The sequence below is a fragment of the Archocentrus centrarchus genome, chromosome 11 (assembly GCF_007364275.1).
Source record: "Archocentrus centrarchus isolate MPI-CPG fArcCen1 chromosome 11, fArcCen1, whole genome shotgun sequence".
NCBI lineage: Eukaryota > Metazoa > Chordata > Actinopteri > Cichliformes > Cichlidae > Archocentrus > Archocentrus centrarchus.
In genome coordinates, this window is record NC_044356.1 from 24469779 (window position 1) to 24486974 (window position 17196).

At 40.7% G+C, this 17196-nt stretch overlaps 3 protein-coding genes across 5 annotated transcripts; all 3 read left to right on the forward strand.

The window, feature by feature from the left end:
• The first annotated feature begins 611 nt into the window (after positions 1-611).
• On the forward strand, positions 612-4998 carry gjb9b (gap junction protein beta 9b). Of its 2 annotated transcripts, none has more exons than XM_030741480.1 (3): positions 612-683; positions 2916-3402; positions 3915-4998. In XM_030741480.1, exons 2-3 carry the CDS (start codon positions 3013-3015, stop codon positions 4320-4322), a joined length of 798 nt encoding a protein of 265 aa, XP_030597340.1. In that variant the 5' UTR covers positions 612-683; positions 2916-3012; the 3' UTR covers positions 4323-4998. The 2 variants fall into 2 exon arrangements, with proteins under 2 accessions (XP_030597340.1, XP_030597339.1); XM_030741479.1 differs by lacking the exon at positions 612-683 and adding an exon at positions 685-770.
• Positions 4999-5876: 878 nt separating this feature from the next.
• On the forward strand, positions 5877-11682 carry pef1 (penta-EF-hand domain containing 1). Its single transcript, XM_030741481.1, has 5 exons — positions 5877-5988; positions 7298-7544; positions 9927-10082; positions 10763-10906; positions 11014-11682. Exons 1-5 carry the CDS (start codon positions 5968-5970, stop codon positions 11241-11243), a joined length of 798 nt encoding a protein of 265 aa, XP_030597341.1. The 5' UTR covers positions 5877-5967; the 3' UTR covers positions 11244-11682.
• A 2182-nt stretch (positions 11683-13864) lies between these two features.
• smim12 (small integral membrane protein 12) lies at positions 13865-15750 on the forward strand. 2 transcript variants are annotated; one of them, XM_030741255.1, is made up of 2 exons: positions 13865-13927; positions 14723-15750. In XM_030741255.1, exon 2 carries the CDS (start codon positions 14752-14754, stop codon positions 15025-15027), a length of 276 nt encoding a protein of 91 aa, XP_030597115.1. In that variant the 5' UTR covers positions 13865-13927; positions 14723-14751; the 3' UTR covers positions 15028-15750. The 2 variants fall into 2 exon arrangements, with proteins under 2 accessions (XP_030597115.1, XP_030597116.1); XM_030741256.1 differs by having other exon boundaries at positions 13927-14066.
• The last annotated feature ends 1446 nt before the right edge of the window (positions 15751-17196 follow it).

A 17196-nucleotide genomic window follows, 5' to 3' on the forward strand; every position in this document is an offset into this window, starting at 1 on the left:
AGTATGATTCAAAACTGTCACCTTGTGGGATTTGAATATGATGTCAAAGAGGGATTGTTTTTGACAGTGTTTTATTTTTACTTTATGTCGATACGTCAATACGCCCATAACTTTCTCTAACAACTTTGATTTCCTGTAGTTTCCCCAGTGTTCTCTCTTGCTTTTTTATTTCAAAACTACTGGAACAGAGTTTCATTTTGAGTGGGCGAAGAAAGTGCAGCCTGGAATCCACTTTGTTTTCTATTTATGCTTTACAATCATCACAGTGCACAGCGGTATGACAGCAAATGCAAGTAACTAAGTGGGATTTAAAGGTTAAGCCCCTGAAACCAGAGACTGAGTCCTCACAGTCTCACAGATTAAACACTTTATATTGTAATGTACTGATTTGCATTGGTTCTGTATCATGCGCAACACCATGCAGATTGGCCTGGTTGTCCGCCTACCTTTTCTACTAAATACATTTGTTGCTGTAACTATCATTATCACTTTATCTCTCACTGTACTGTCTATCTTTCTCTCCATCACTTCTCTGTTTTCTTCAAAGTACCGTTGGGCAGGTTTTCTCATGCCCAACAAATGCAGACTGAAATTACGAGCAGGTGAAAGAATGTTGCTGTTTGCAAGCGATGCTCCGCCCATCATCCCAGCAAGTCCACAGCCAGCCTCCTCAAAAGATCCAGGTGAGAGCAGTCCGTAAGCACTGAAGCAAGAGCAGCGACACACCACATTCATTTAGCACTCCTTTAATGGTGCCCGCTGCGCCTCGGGTAAGGTGCTTTATATTTGTCTATATCTGTAAGAATTAAGGTCAAGGAAGCAGGCATTATGTTGTTGAATTGCTGAGTTCTGTTTTAAATTCACATGCGTGCAGGATAAAAGCTTGTGGGAAAGAAGAGGGTGGAGGTTGATGCTAAAAGGACAGGAATGTCACTCATTCTTTCCCTGTTTCATCATGTAACTCGGAAAGATCGTGCCAGAGGAAGAGCTCAGCCCTGATGCCTACAAAAGAATAAAATTTGTAAAGACAGATAACTGGAAGCACTGCAAATAAAACTATACCTGGATTACCTTTGCTTTACTCCTCTGGATGATTCATGCTATAAAAATGGAAAAAAGTCATGTTGAAAATTAAAAAAAAAAAAAGGCGAGATGTGTGAATATCAGGAAAACTAAGAAATAGCTGTGCTGGAATAAAGAGAAGAAAAAAAACCACACAAGAGAACCACAGCTCCACCTTGTTAGCCCAGAGCTTTGACTCATACAGACAATTCTTGGTAGTTAAAATGTACTGGCAACTGCTCAACCTGTAGAACAAATGATAGTCAGTGCCCGATGAGGATCTGAATTATATTGGTTAACGCCTGATGCTGCAGATATTGTGTAATCTTGAGTATGTTTATGGCTGTTAATTTATCCTACTCTCTGTAAGACTCTTAATTAATAATAATTCTCCATTGCTATGGCAAAGAGAAACCAATGACAAAGACTGATAAGAGGGACGGCATTACTGCATTCTAGAGTAAAGAGAAAAACAAGTTGTGGTCACGTTTGCCACCTCCCTTTGGACAAGTTATACCTTTTTTTCTGAGGTTTCCTCTCCTTTCTTCACTGAGCATCACTGCAAAGTCTGTGTGTGCAGTTTGTGTGAAAAAGCAATGAATTGTACTGTGCAGTCATGGGAGGGTAAGTGTGTTTATAAATCCTTCAAGTCTCTATAGCACTTTTTAAAAAAAATTACACCAGAAGATTCCCTTTAAGAATCATCCTGATGGCTGCAGAACTTCTGAGTTTCAGAGGCCCAGGCTGAGGCGCACTGTAAGATTAATGCTGCTGGTTGTATTATCCATTAGAAGGAGAGGTAAAAGGAAGGTAACATCGGCAGTGATTGAACGTGCCTGGCTTTCAGTAGCCTATGTTGTGATTCTGAAGGCATTCAATGAGTCAAGTCTTTTTATGCTGTGTAATTTAATAGTCAAGAATGCTGGATGAGAGAGAAAATAGCAACTGATTTGACAGCTCAATATGTCTATAGCGATGCTGAGATGCTGAGGGAAAGTGTTTCTGAATTCAAATAGTTGGGATTAGACGTGACAGAATTGAAATGGAACAGTGGACGGCGAAGCTGTTATCCCTGTCAGGCTGTGTGCATTTACCAGAATGAGATGTAAATGTAAAAGAGAAGCCCCACCCCCACCCCCACCCCCACCCCAGCACAGCAGAACTTCCTTATGTCTGTATTTGCATATTAAAATCAAAACATCTATTTCAAAAATCTTAAACTGTGTACGCTTTCCATAACAACTGTAACTTTGAAGTCCACACATTCACATGTTCATATTTTAACTAAAATAACTGGCTAGCAAAGATATCTGTGGATGTCAGGCATGTTAAATGTTACTTATATAATGCTTTTCTACTCTACATGAGCACTCAGTGCTTTATACAGCATTGTTTCATTCACCTCATCCATTCATACGAGTACTTTCTTTCTAACATTCGCAAACACAATCACACTCCGATAAATGCGTCAGGAGCAACTCAGGGTTGGCATCTCGCAGACTGGAGTAGCCAGGGATCAAACCACCAACCTTCTAATTAGTAGATGATCTGCTCTTCCTTCTGAGTCACAGCCACCCTGGCGCTGGACACTGTTCAAAGAGTTGGCTAATAGTGTTGCAGGTATAGGGGGTTTTTACGCAAAGGGAAGCTTTGATGATGACTCACTCGCTGCTGCCACATGTCAGGATTGTAATGCAAAAGAATAACAAGGAACACCCGTGGCAACAGCTGTCATATTTGTGGTAACAAAGGTGGGGTGGGGGGTTGTGATTGTTTGTATGCGTTAGTCACACAGTTTCAAGTGTTTGAACTACTGAGCTTCTTCTAACCTACTTTATTGTTTCATTTCTCAGGCTCAGATCAAGAACTTTGTTCCACCTGATCTCTTGAGGAGATCCACCGTACCACTCAGCCTCCTCTGTCCCCTCGTCCACCTCTGAGGCAGCAGTCATGAACTGGGGTGATCTGGAGACGCTCATTAGTGGGGTCAACAAATACTCCACAGCATTCGGTCGGGTCTGGCTCTCAATGGTCTTTATCTTCCGGGTGCTGGTGTTTGTGGTAGCAGCTCAGCGGGTGTGGGGTGATGAGCACAAAGATTTTGTATGCAACACTGCCCAGCCGGGTTGCACGAGTGTGTGCTACGACCATATCTTCCCCATCTCCCACATCCGCCTGTGGGCCCTGCAGCTCATCTTCATCACCTGCCCATCGCTGATGGTCATCAGCCATGTGAAGTATCGAGAGAAGAAGGACTTGCAGTATATTGCCTCCCACCAGGGTAAACATCTGTATGCCAACCCTGGGAAGAAAAATGGAGGGCTGTGGTGGACATACCTGGTAAGAATGAGGGGCATTAAAGTTTAATTTCAGTGTTGTTGTACATGACACAAAGAAAAACAAATCCAACAGTGTCTGGGAACTGAACAAAAGGAGATCAACATCCACATCAGTAGCCTGTCACTACTGTGGAATGTGTCACGTAAACATGAAAGACATGTGGGACTATTATTTCTATTGTTATTTTACTTTCATTTTTTTGTTTAGTAGCATTTGTACTCACTGTTCAGTTTTGTTTTCGCTGGTTTTGGTATATATCGGGAAGTTTCATTTTCTATATCACCAGGGTGAAGAGTCATCACTGAGGTACAAAGTTTACATGGGGTTGTTTCATTTTTTTAAACTAACCATAGATCATAATAAGAGCTTGCAGAAATGGTCATTTTTGTGAGGAGGATAAATTAGTTATTAATACAACTTCTAAGATCCTCGATCCTGTCAAACACAGCCCAGTAATGATTGAGAAATCACTTGGATCTTTCCTAGATTAACACTCATTTGTCTTCTCATAGGCGAGCCTGGTTTTCAAGGCAGGCATTGATGCTGGCTTCCTCTATATCCTGTACTACATCTACAAAGGTTACGACTTGCCCCGTTTGTCCAAGTGTTCCCTGGAGCCTTGCCCCAACACGGTGGACTGCTACATATCTCGGCCCACTGAGAAAAAGATCTTCACTCTCTTCATGGTGGTGTCCTCTGCCATCTGTATCTTAATGTGCATCTGTGAAATGATTTATTTCATCTGCAAACGCATCAAGAAACTAATCATTGCGAAAATAGAGGCAGACAGGAAGGCACCCAAAAAGACTCAGGAGCCATTGGCAGCATCCAGTTCACAGTACAGGTCTAGAACGTCTATTAGAGGGGATCAGACAGCATCTATCCAGAACCTCAATAACATCAAGACTGAGGTAGCATAACCTAAGAAAGAAGAACCATGCACCGTGTAGCTCAGGCTACTTTGAGAAACTGAGTAAATATCATCAGGTGCAACTGGAAGCAAATGCATCCTTCAGACACGATGAAAAACTGTTGCTCGATTTGAAGAAATATGCTGACTTTTTGAAAAGCAATTTGTAAATATTACCATGTTAAATGACATTCTGCATAAAAAATTATACCAAAGTGGAGGATGGAACAGGAAGCTATTTTTTGTTAAGTTGCTTGTTGTTGCTGTTATTGTTTGTTTGTTTTTGTGCAATGGCGATCTGTGTGTATGTACGAGTGTGCCTGCATTCGTACGTGTGTGTAGCCTACACATCACTGGCCAGTAGTAAGCTTAAGCTGTACTCAGGTGTTCTGTGGATAAAACTTTAAAAGTCTAAAATGCTAAGTCATAAACTTATCCAGATACAGATCAAATGGTGAGCCCCTTTGCCTGAGTACACACTGACCCTGGAGAGCACTTTCTTGAACACAGTAATCCGCAGAAAGCACTTAATAACATGGAAATGACATGGACAATAAAGAAAAAGAAAATGTTCTTTATTCTCACACAGATCAGAATTGCTTAATGAAGGTAGAATTCAGATGTGAACTAATTAATAACTTGAGAAAGTTCACATACAATTGTTTAGACCCGCAAAAAAGGCTATTTCTCAAGCAGAATAAAGACTACAGACGATATAGTTTGTTTTACATTTTGTTTTTATTGTTGCAACCTGTAAAATGGTGTCACAGTAATTAGCAGCTGGCAGGTAAGCGCTTGTGTCTTTTTACTTTTTTTTTTTGGGGGGGGGGGGGGGGGGGGGGGGGGGGTGAGACCTGCGTTCATTACAGGATTATACGCTAATGAGTGACTCACTCTCAAAGAACTTCACAGGCTTTACTTCTCAATAGCGATAGACATGTGACCCCGCCTTCCAGGTGTTGTGCCAAAAAGTGATCGTCTGCCAAAAAGTGATTGCCAGAAAATGATTGCCGGTATTTAAACTGTGTAAATGACTTGCTGACCTAGAATCTGTGAAAAATATGTCAAACATTTCTCTCGTGAATGATGTCAAGTAATTTTGAGAAAGAAACAACATTTCTGTCACAAGGTAGACGCTGCAATCAGTTTTTAGCAGCGACTTTATATATTCTTATTTATCAGGGTAAAACTGTGATCGGTCAGATTTTAAAGAGATATGTGGCCAAGAGAGCAGCAGAAATCAGAACAAATATAACATTACACTCTATAAAGATATTTAAGTGACCAAAGAGGACTGGATTTATTATAATGTACGTGCAATAATGCAGAGTCATAAACATAATTGAAAACGGGTCATTTCTTCATTTTATATTTAAGCCCTCATAAATCCTATTGACTACATCTGTTCCCAATATAAGCAAGACATTACACATAAAAGCACATAGAAACATCGAAAATCACTTTATGGCAGACGATCACTTTTGGCACAACACCGGTCACGACGGTCATCCCTTTTTTCCTCCCCCAACACTACCGTCCAATCAGATGCAGAGATTACGGTGCGGTTTTATAGATAGGACAATGCACCATAGTCAACCGAAAGCGAACGTCGTCGTATCCGCCCTGCTTCGTTGGAGGAAGTACTGTCTATCAATATGAGTTTCCACTACGGTCAGGTATTGAATTCTCGCTTTTATATTTTATCATTGTATTCATAATAGGATGTTAATGTTGTTTAATAAGCTCTTTATCTGTTTTATTGGCTAATAGGGCGTAAATCACAGCACCGAAACAAGTCGTTTCCGCTATTCATTCGTTTGCTGTGGTTAGCAGGAGGGTGTCATACTGTAAACTGTTGCTATTAAGTAGCAATATTTCAGTAAGAAGTAACGAATTACGCAGTGTTTATTTCAAATTAGTTCTACAGTGCTGGACTTATGGTTCAAGAATACGTAAACGTTCTAGTTTTCTGGTTGAATTGGTAGCAGTTATGGTGTATTTCATTCGAAAGTAAAGGTACTCCACATTATGCTTATTGTCAACATATTACCCTCTAGCTTAAAGTTGTATTAGGACAAATTAGAGCTTATTTTGGCTGTATTATGACATTAAGGAGCTGCTTTGACGTCTACCTTTTACTTTAATCATTAATGTGCTGATTTTTTGCTGATTTTTTTCTTGTATTAATTAATTACACCATCTTAAAGCTGAAGCCGTAATTGTAGCTGTCAATAAGTACACAACATTAAACATCATTAATCATCATTTGTGCCAGTTAAACAGCTCTGATCTGTCTGTGGCATGGCCATGGTCAGTCTTGGTGTCTCACACAAGGTTATGGCAGCATATCCTTTGGTTAGGGTTAGCCAAGAGATGCACATTTGAATCAGGATCATGGGAGTTATCATGTGCACCCACCCTTAGAAGGACAATGCACACTGCAAAACTGCTCAGAATGACAAGCATGAGAAAGAGCACAAAGTGATGACACCCACCTCCAAGCCCTCCAGATCCCAGTCCAATTGATCATGCACAGGATGCTCCCAGGAGCCACTGCAATACATGAGTGCCACACTGCACAATCCACAGGACACAAAGGATTCACTAGAGATCCTGTCTCTATGCTTGATTGTGTCAGAGCTGTTTTGGTGGCACAAGGTGACCCTACGCAATATTAAGCAGCTGAGATTGTGCAGTATTGTGGCTGATGGGTGATATGGGTGATATTACCCTCTCAAATGTTAAGCTAGTGGAGTACAAAGTGGCAGAAAATGCGAATGAAAATACTTACGTTTCTGTACCTCAAAACTAAATTTAAGTACAGAATTTGAGTATGTACACCCAAGCAGCCATATCTAAAGCATCGTATGTATCTGTGGTCCTCAGAGTCTAATACTTCTGTTACTGCTCATGCAGTTAGCCCATTTATTGTTTGTATATATTGTAGTTTTCAGTGAACCAAGGTTCCCTATTCTCTCTCTGCAGGGCTATCCAGGGGGAGGCAACCCACCACCGGGTGCATCATACGGTGCAGGCAGGGGTTCTTATGGGCCTCCCCCATCAGCTCCTTATGGAGGTGCTGCAGGGCAAGCAGGAGGCCCCTATGGCGGTTATCGAGTCCCAGGTCATGGAGGGCAATATGGGCCTGGGCCAGGTGGTGTCCCCGGTGGGCCTTATGGGGCTTATGGTGGACAACCTTATGGAGGACCTAATTCAAACTTTGGTCCTGCAGGTAATTATGGGTTGAGAGCCCTTTTAAGCATCTGTGGTAGCTCTGCCTGTGGGATTTAAACAGGCATTCACTAAACACAAGGAGACTGCAGATAGGCTCTCATTCTCCCTCAGCATTGCTTCTCTCTCCCTTTCTTCCCCCCCCTCACTCTCTGGTGGGATGATGGATAGAAAATGACTTGCGTTCCCAGACAGTCTTGTAGAGACAGGGTTCAGTTTGTGCCCCTCAGCAGGATTACACGGCTGGAGTGATGACTCTGGTAATACTGAGTGAGGGCTAAACAGAGTAAGAGACAGATGGGCAAAGAGTATGTTTGTGTGTGTGTGTGCGTGTGTGTGATTACACTGTTTCCAGTAGTGGCTAAGTCTAAGTCAGAACCTGATAGCCTATGTTACCATCACTCCCCACAGGGACAGAATCCATCAAGGGTCTGCCCTGAAGTGTCACCTGTCCCTCTCTCCCCATTCATTTTTCTGACAATCAGTCCTCCCTCTACTCCTCCCTTCAACTCCCACCATATTTTTCTAACACCTCCTTTCTCTTCCACCATGTATTCAGGTAATGGCCTCTTCCTGAGATGACTTTTTCCTGAACCTTTGACCCTGTCTGCACCTTCATTTTCACAACTGCTACTTATAAAACCTGACCCTGTGTAGCTAAGGTTGGACAGGTATTCTTAAGAAGAATAAAAGCTGCTTTTATAACTGCAGGAAGATTAATGATTTCTTTCTTTGTTTTTCCATATTTGAAAACAAATATGTATTTAAAGGCGTCCTGCGTAATTGTCAAATGAACTGCAGTCATTTTTCTGTTGTTCACATTGGCACACAACTTGTACAAGCTGAGCATGAGGCAAAATGGTGATGAGACTTACATGAGCTGTGTACAAGACCATCCTGCTTTATTATGCTACTGTATCATATGCAGCAATGTTGGTCTCTCAGTTGTACAGCAACTGAAACACCAGTGTACATACTGATTATTAGTATAATTGACTCAGTACAGTTGACTTGGATGGGATGAAACTACCAGAGCCAGATACATATTTCATAGTCAAGTTACACCTAGTTGCCTAACTGCCCCTTTGTTTTAAATTACAGTTGAACCCTTGTACTCTGTTTAATAGTTTAATAATTCAATTTGTTATGAAAATAATATTTTACATTGAAAAAAAAAGTTTATTTTTAATTGCATACATTGTTAGTTATAGTTCTTAGGAAAAAAAAATCACCAAGAATTGATAGCAGCAGGTGTTATGTAAATCTGAAATAAAGCGTTTTCCACACTTTGTCTTTGTGAGGTTTTAATTTGCCTTTGCAAAGGGGTGAAACAGCAACACAGAGTACAACAGCAGTCAGACCTAGAAGAATAACCACACTTAAAAAAAAAACTGGAAATCAGAATCAGCCAAGAAAATTGGAGCTGAATGTTTGTCGATATTAGAGATTGTTGGACTCCATTTCTAAGCTACCAGTGGCTCGTGTTGCTCACTGTTGACACCGGGAGTGGAAGATGAGTATTTATTCAAGGCACAAGCATAAGTGTCATATGTTTGCAGATGTGTGCAGAAAATTCATCCCAAGTCATTCACACAGAAATCAGTCCACAGGCTTTTGGAGGAAACAGAGTAACAAAATACCTAATTTAAAAAAAAAAAAGTCACATTGCAATCCATTCAGACAATGACAACAAAAAGCATCCACTTCAGAAAAAATGTTGCACAGAGCATGTTTAATAAATATATTATCAGGCGTTATTGACAGTCGTTACTGACTGATGCTGTTGGTATGTTCTCTTACCTGCACATTCCTCCAGCAAAGAACATCTCAAAGCTCAAAATGCATATAAAATGTAATTAGCTGGAGGAGTTGTTTGGTGTATCACTTGCATATTAAGTATTTTTTTATAACTCTCGTTATGTACACTACTCTTTTCTAAATTGGCGCTTCTGAACACCAAAGCCAAAAGACTGAGCCAACCATAGATGTATTATTTTTTATGATCAATTTTCTTCTTGACTGTCAGACAGCCGAAGCGCATTTCTTCATCTCCTAATAAATAAATAATTATTTGGCATTGGATTGCGGTAGTGGCTTCATTTCCAAGAATATTTCTTCTTCCTTCTTATTTTTTTTCTCCACAATTGTTCGTTACTCCTCAAAGCCCAAGAGCTTTAGTGAAATAATAATCAGTAGAAAATACAAGGATGGGAAATAATAAAGAGAATAAATCACACTAGGTGGTTCAGAAGGACTAAAGAAAAAAGAGGGGAACGGCCTGGAAAACAATATTTAAGTGATGGGAATCTTTAGTCAGTCTGAATGCCTTTCTTTTCTTCATCTCATTAGTGCTCTTATTTTATTTATTTGTTTTCTTGTGTAGGCAACATCCCTGCTGGTGTTAATCCAGAGGCATACCAGTGGTTCCAGACTGCTGACACTGATCGCAGTGGCTTCATCAACCTAAAGGAGCTCAAGCAGGCACTTGTCAACTCGAACTGGGCTTCCTTTAATGACGAGACTTGCCTCATGATGATCAGTAAGTCATGCAGCAGCAGCTAAATAAAATGCTCAACAGGCCGTGAGGTACCTCTGTGTTGATAAATTGGTTGTGAATGCTCTCACAGTGTTGCTTAAGGCAGAATGAAACACAGTTTAAGTATATGAAAATACTTGCAGTGACCTAAATGGCTACAGCAAAAGGAGATGGGGAAGTTTTCTAGAAAAACAAATGTAAAGAGAAGCAGTGGGAAAAAGAAAGTAGGCTGGGTTTATATGGGAGTACTGTATCCTCCCCACACTATACTTAGACCTTTGCCCCCCCATGACCCAGAGCCAGAGAAGTGGTAGAAAATAGATGGATGGATGGAAGTACCTCCCTAAATCTATGAAGCTTGTAAACAGAAATGTCTTGTGTTTCTAAAACAGGGAGAAATTTATGCAGGCAGGAGTCAGCCTAAATAATGACTGAGTCATGTTTGTCCCTGTTCCCATTGTTGTTGTGCAACTATCCCTACATTCCAGTTGCATTTACCAGGCAGTGACTGATGTTTTCTATTACCACAATGAGACGTGTGTGACTACTTTGAAATAACACAAGGAGAAGATCCATGACGATGAACGATGAGCTTAGTGGCTTTGCTTTAAAAGAGCGCAGAACGCTAACTGAAAAAAAAAACTCTTTGGCTGAGCTCATGTATTGTTTGTATTTCCTGTTAGACATGTTTGACAAGACGCGTTCTGGTCAAATAGACCTGTTTGGCTTCTCTGCACTGTGGGACTTTTTGCAGCGGTGGAGAGCGTTATTTCAGCAGTTTGACAGAGACCGCTCAGGAACTATCAGTGGCGCAGAGCTACAACAAGGTATCAGTGTTTGTACATTTGATTAAAGAAATGGGGAAATATGTGACCAAAACCATTTCACCCGTTAATTTAAATATATGTGTTTCCTCTCACTTTCCTCTCGTCAGCCCTCGCTCAGATGGGTTACAACCTCAGCCCCCAGTTTTCTGAAATGCTGGTGCAGCGCTTCACCATTCGAGGTGGCCGACCGGGCATACAGCTGGACCGCTTCATCCAAGTGTGCACGCAGCTCCAGACCATGACTCAAGTGTTCCGGGAGAGAGACACTAGCATGACGGGCAACATCCGACTGAGCTACGAGGACTTTCTGTCCGGTGCCGTCACCAGGCTCATGTGAGCCTCGTTCCACTGACAGTCCCTCCGCACAGTATCATTCCATGTTCAGGTCACCATTTGCTCCTTTGCCATAAGTGCCCCCACATCACACCAGTACACGTTGTTGCATGACTTATTGCTGTAAATAGACAGAGCTCAGCATCATTTACCTGAAGTAATTCCAGTGGTTCTTTTAAATGGAGCTAAAGATTTCAGAGCATAGCTTAAAGGATGGCTTCTCATGTCAAACAGGTAAACCAGCTTGTTTCAGACAGCGTGTGAATGGAGGGTGTGAAGACGCAATATAACACAAGTGTGACTCATGAAAAAAGAGTTTGCCATAGCTGCCTTGATGACAGGTGACGAGGTTCTCGTTTAATAGTGCCTGATGATGTAAGCAGCTTTTTGCTATGCATTAATGTATTCCTGTGCCATTAAAACTATTCAGATGCCTTCATGTACATCAGCGGTATTTCCAGAAGGTTCTTACTTGCAGTAAATGTGCATGATATTGGATATTACTTCATAGGTCAGTTTAAAGTCTTCTATTAAGAACTACCTCTATAGAACCAAGAGGTTTTGAGTGTACAGACAATATAAATTTTTTTTTTGCCTGCTTGCACTCGTGTAATTCTGGAAAAAATGACCAAAGGTAGCATATATAAAATTGTGCCTCGTTTTGCTTTTTTTTTTTTTTTTTCCCTTTTTCAACCCAATAAAATGGGAACCTCTTTCCTTGTTAGGTCAGTACATTAATCTTTGATATATAGATCATACACTCCACTTCGGTGTATATTCTGAACTCATTAAACATGTCGAGGTGGTTTGTAATGCCAAAAGCAAATAAATTTTCATATTTATAAATGACTCTATCACCAGCTTTGATATGCTCACATAACTAGTAAAGGCATGCATGTTAATGTAACAAATACGCACTGAGCAAGTTAGTCAGTGAAATGTGGTTGTTCGAGCACAGGTTGAGTGTAATATTTCTGTTAGCAAGCCTTCAGTGTTTCCGGATTGGATTTTCTTTAACGGCACTTATGATTAGCTGAAATTCAAACCTGACTCGGAAGAGCCTCTGTCTTTCCACATCTGGCATTTCTTTTTCCTCACCATCTGCTCCTCTGACAGTCTGTGCCACGAGCGCTCCTGTTTCATTCCAAATCAGGGGCAATCCATCAAATTCTCTTATGCATCTTTTTTTTTGGTCATATTCCACATCCATCTCCTCCTTAGCTGTTTCCCTACATCCTAATCCAGGGCTAAATTTAGCTGTCACCGATCCCTCTGGGCACTTTATGTCATATGTGTCATATCCCTGCCACCCCCTGTATTTGTTGACATATGTTTAGCATCTGGACCGTTTTCAAAAACATTGAGTTTGGGGGCTTTGGAATCGTGGCCAAAAATGCACTGTGCTTGAAGGGTTTAGACCACGGGGAGCTGTGCCACACACTTTTTCAGGCTTCCGTGATTTAGCAGTGATTTAACCAAAGTCCTGTCTATCAATTTTTGTGTAATGAGAAAAATTTCCCACTACTGACCATGCCTGACATCTGTAATTAACTTGGGTGAGCAGAGCAGGTCTACGGGGCTAAAGCGAGCCACTCTGTCAGCCTCACTTTGTGATTTGGATTGATAAGGTGGGTGTATTTTTACATCAAAATTCTGGCTAGTGCAACTCTAAATCTCATTTGTTAATAAACAGGAACTGATGAAATAATCCTGTCGCTGCCAAGTTTGCTAGTAAAGCAGAACTGGCACTGGTAATGTTTTCCTTCAGGCGATGAGCACATTTCACTTTATTTGACAGGTCTGATCAAATTCCAGATGGACGGCATGGAGAGAGGAGCTGCTTAACAGAATCATTTTGAAGCATGAAGCATAATCACCCACACACTTCTAAAAGCATTGCAATTAATGATAAAAAAAAACAACTGGATATAGCTTTACCACCACCACCACCTTTACCTCTGCACAAACAGCCATTGAGTCAGGAGTCGGTCATCATTCCATGACAGGGTGCATTCCAGTTGCTATAGATCAGCTTTGTGCCCAGCATCGTTGGGCAAAGTTGGCCCAGAAGCTGAAATATCAGTATCATCAATCATATACTGTTTCACTACCCAGAAACTACAGTAGCATAGAGGAACATGTTTTCCTCCTATAGCCAAGTCTGAAATGTATGGTTTCCTACTATAGGTGACTAAAATGTATTATTTTCTCTGCGTTTCTCGCAGGTAGCCAAACAAACCTTTCGTGATGATTTCTTGAGAGGATTTGTGAAACAATGCTACCGCATGTTTAAACAGTGGCATTTTTTAACCAGTGCTTTGGAATGGACAAAAAATGACAAAAATGTATTTTAGGCTTATTTGATTATGAAGTAATGGTGTTATTTTTTTTTTTCTATTTTTACATATTTATTCTATTGTTATGCAATTTATTGGATACCACTATTAATTCTAGTAGTACATATTGCTCATCCCCACTATGTTTCCTTTAAAAAAAAAAAATGAATGCGTTTAGTCACTGCAAACGTCAAAGTAGTGTAGCACATTATTTTTACCGCTAAGCGGCGCTAAAGCACCGCGAGAAATTGTTACAGCACCGCGACTGGCGTCAACCAGTGACGTCAAACCAGGAAAGCAGACTTTGACACGGAAATTGCGTCACTGCAGCGCCGGCGTGCTAACGGTAAAGGTGAGTAAAGTACTTATGAAATAAAGTGTTTTTTCCCCAAAAATATTCGAGTGTTTTCAGACGGACGCAGAAGCGTTGTGGATACACCTTTGGATCTAAATGCCACTCCTCGAATCGTCTTTTTTTAAGTGAAAAGAAGGTAAAGCAGCTAGTAGCAGCTCTCAGTTTTGCTACATGACTTTAACACAGTACGTTTGGTAACACCGCGTTATCGCTATTTATTTTCATTGTTAGCATTTTAGATTTAGATGATTTGATAAATTTGTCCGAATCCAGTTCTCAAGTCTTTCATTACCTTTTTTTTTAAATTTTTATTTTATTTAGGTTTTTAAGTCTTTCATTGTTGTGTAATGCTTGGATTGACAAAATGACGAACTCCGTAGCAAATTTTACTGTACAACTTTAAAAATAAATGCACGCTGTGAAACGGTGGGTGTTTGAATCTGAATGAATGACTGCTGAATTGTTGAGAATACCTCTTGAGTTCGGCTTACATGAAACACGCAAACGAACACGAATTACCGGGATATTTCAACATTTATTAAAGGTGAAACAGGCCCGAAAGAGCGGCAGCTAACATGCACTGACAGTTGAAGGCCGTGTTGACAGGACAGAGTGTAGGACAGAACAAGTGTAGTGAATAAGGGTTGCCTTAATCTCAGAATCATGCAAACCTTCTCTAGTACAGAGCAGAAAAATATGAAATTAGCAAAGTAAGTACTCTTGTTTCCAACAACCTGAACAAGTTTTTTTTTTTTTTTTTTTTTTTTTTTTCTCTCTCTTCTCCCCATGAAGCACCTGGAAGCCCAGATCTGTGTGCAGTGATGTGGCCTGTAGTGTGGACAGCGTTGCGGACCTATGCTCCTTATGTCACCTTTCCTGTGGCTTTTGTGGTCGGAGCAGTGGGCTATCACCTGGAATGGTTTATCAGGGGGACCCCCAAACCTCGAGAGGAAGAGAGAGGCATCCAGGAACTGAGAGAGGAAAGAAAGCTGCAGGAGCAAGAGGGTATGGACAGCACGAAGGTGCTCAGCCTCAAAGAGAAACTGGAGTTCACACCTAAAGCCGCTCTGAACAGGAACCGAACTGAAAAGAGCTAACCTTGTATTGCCATGGTAGACTTGGATTTGACCTTTTTTTTTTTCAGCTGGAGGACTGTACACTGGGAGCAGAAGAGGGGGGGTGAACCGGAAGAAACCTTCTTCCTATTCTCCTCAGCTCCACGTTTCTCACTCATGACCACCCACAGGTGTCAACTTGCCTGAATTTCTTGTAGTAAATCAACCAAAGTGTATGTATTAGGCTGTATTTAGTTTTCCAACCATCCTCTTGATGGTACGTGTGCTTGTTCATGTTTTTATCAATAACTTAAGCAATCGACTGTAATTAGAATGCCTAATTAAAGAACCTTTGGGCGTTCAGTCTGATCTGACAAGGTTTATGTGATTTGGACCACTGTATTACTTAAATCTGGTTGTGTATGATAAATGTGTAATTGTGACTTTGTTGTTAAGTCACTCAAATGTCATTTGTCATTTCACGATTAAGTTTCATGTTACAAACTTGTCATTTTTTTTTTTTTTTTTCCCCTTTGATCCGTTTTGTTTATAGAGACAGGAAGGCTGACTGTTATAAAAGAGGAGAAGAACAGCCTTTGATGATATGTGACAGAACATAAGCCAGTATTGTGGGCGGTCTCCCAGGAAGTTTAAGCTGCTTAGTTGTTATTGTCTGGAACATGCGCCGGGTACTTTCATTTTTAGAAAGTTTTTGGATTTGTGTTTCTGAAAAATGTGATAAATAAAGGAAAATCCTGTTTGTGAGCTTTAGGTGCTTCCCTGAGTGATGTTTCAGTTAATGTTGGCATCCTTTGTTGGGAATTATCAAAAGGGATATTAAAAAAAAAAAATCTTTCAGTCATTGTTAGCACTGTTTCACATTCAGTTCTGAACCTCTTTATTGTGAAACAATGCTGCTGCCAGTGACGGAAAGTTAACTTAAAAGCCAAAGGAAGGAAGTAATGACTCTGCTAATTCAGCTTCAAGGGGGAAATTATTATGCTGGGAAACCATTAACTGATTCACCTTTGAAATTTAGCCCTTGTACTATTTGGCCAGCTTAAATCGATTAAAGAAAAGAGCGATCCACTCAAACTGTGAGACTAGGTTTCGAATTTAAAAACATAAACCTATGAAAGTGTAACATTTCTATCTATTTAAGCAGCTGTAAGTGTATAAATAGCATTTAGTGAAGTTCTGGAAAATTATGCAATATTTGAGTGTTTAAAATGTCAAATTCCCATCCATCCATCATCTTCCACGTATCCAATTCAGGGTCTTTTAGCTCATAGATGTTTCTTTTTTAGTCCTTTTTTTTCCCCCCTTTTCTGTATGTGTGAAATGTGTGCAGTGCACTACAAATCACAGCAGCAACAATGCAAAAGGACCCTTAAAATGTTCCCCAGTCCCTGTTGAGAAGCTGCCCCGCTCACCCAGCTCATTTAAGCAGACTCAGCCAGTCACATATGAGCTAATTATTGTTCCGCTCTCCAGTCAAGCTCTTCATTTCAAAATAAGAACTCATCATTTTTCAAGACAACATAAACAGCCAGACCTGTAATTGCGCTCCAGCAGATGGGATTAATAGGGTCCTTTAAGTCTCATAACAGCCCACTGCGATAAAGCTGCCATTAATAGTGTGCCAGCTAGTACTGCTGTAATAACTGAGGCGGTGTATGCGTAGGCTTTTTTTTATGGGTTTAGATCGAGATAACAGTTAAATGGCACTACTGTTTATCTCTGACGTGCATCTTGTATCTACGTTACAACCACTGATGTTTACGTGTGAACATTACTTTTGAGACATGCATCACTAGAAAAACACAAGGCAAAAATATCCTTTTAAGGGCGTGCTCTTCGTTTTCAAAGGCTGATGAGTTTTTTTTCTGTGATATTTGAAGCAATGATATAACTATGTATATGTGAGTATTTATATACGATGACTGTAAACACGTGAGGTTGTCTTTGACCTCCCCTTTGTTGACGTGTTTACTCCAGTCCCTCAGCCATGAAATAGAGGAGCTTTCCTAATGAATGATAACCTTTCCAGCGTGCCAAGCTAAGTTCCGCTACGTTACCCTGCCAGCTAGTTAAATGGGAAAGATTATGGAGTCCAGATTTACACTGGCACCAGAGTGCTAAACACTGTGCTATCAGCAGCCATCTTGAGCCATATACTCCCCTCTTAAGTTTGCTATCAGCAGAATGACC

Excerpts from the sequence above, each read along its gene's own strand:
- gjb9b (XM_030741480.1), top strand. The coding sequence starts at position 3,013 with ATGAACTGGGGTGATCTGGAGACGCTCATTAGTGGGGTCAACAAATAC. Across the intron at positions 3,403-3,914 it reads GGCTGTGGTGGACATACCTG|GCGAGCCTGGTTTTCAAGGC; the intron begins GTAAGAATGAGG and ends GTCTTCTCATAG.
- pef1 (XM_030741481.1), top strand. The coding sequence starts at position 5,968 with ATGAGTTTCCACTACGGTCAG. Across the intron at positions 7,545-9,926 it reads TTCAAACTTTGGTCCTGCAG|GCAACATCCCTGCTGGTGTT; the intron begins GTAATTATGGGT and ends TTTCTTGTGTAG. Across the intron at positions 10,083-10,762 it reads GACTTGCCTCATGATGATCA|ACATGTTTGACAAGACGCGT; the intron begins GTAAGTCATGCA and ends ATTTCCTGTTAG.
- smim12 (XM_030741255.1), top strand. The coding sequence starts at position 14,752 with ATGTGGCCTGTAGTGTGGACAGCGTTGCGGACCTATGCTCCTTATGTC.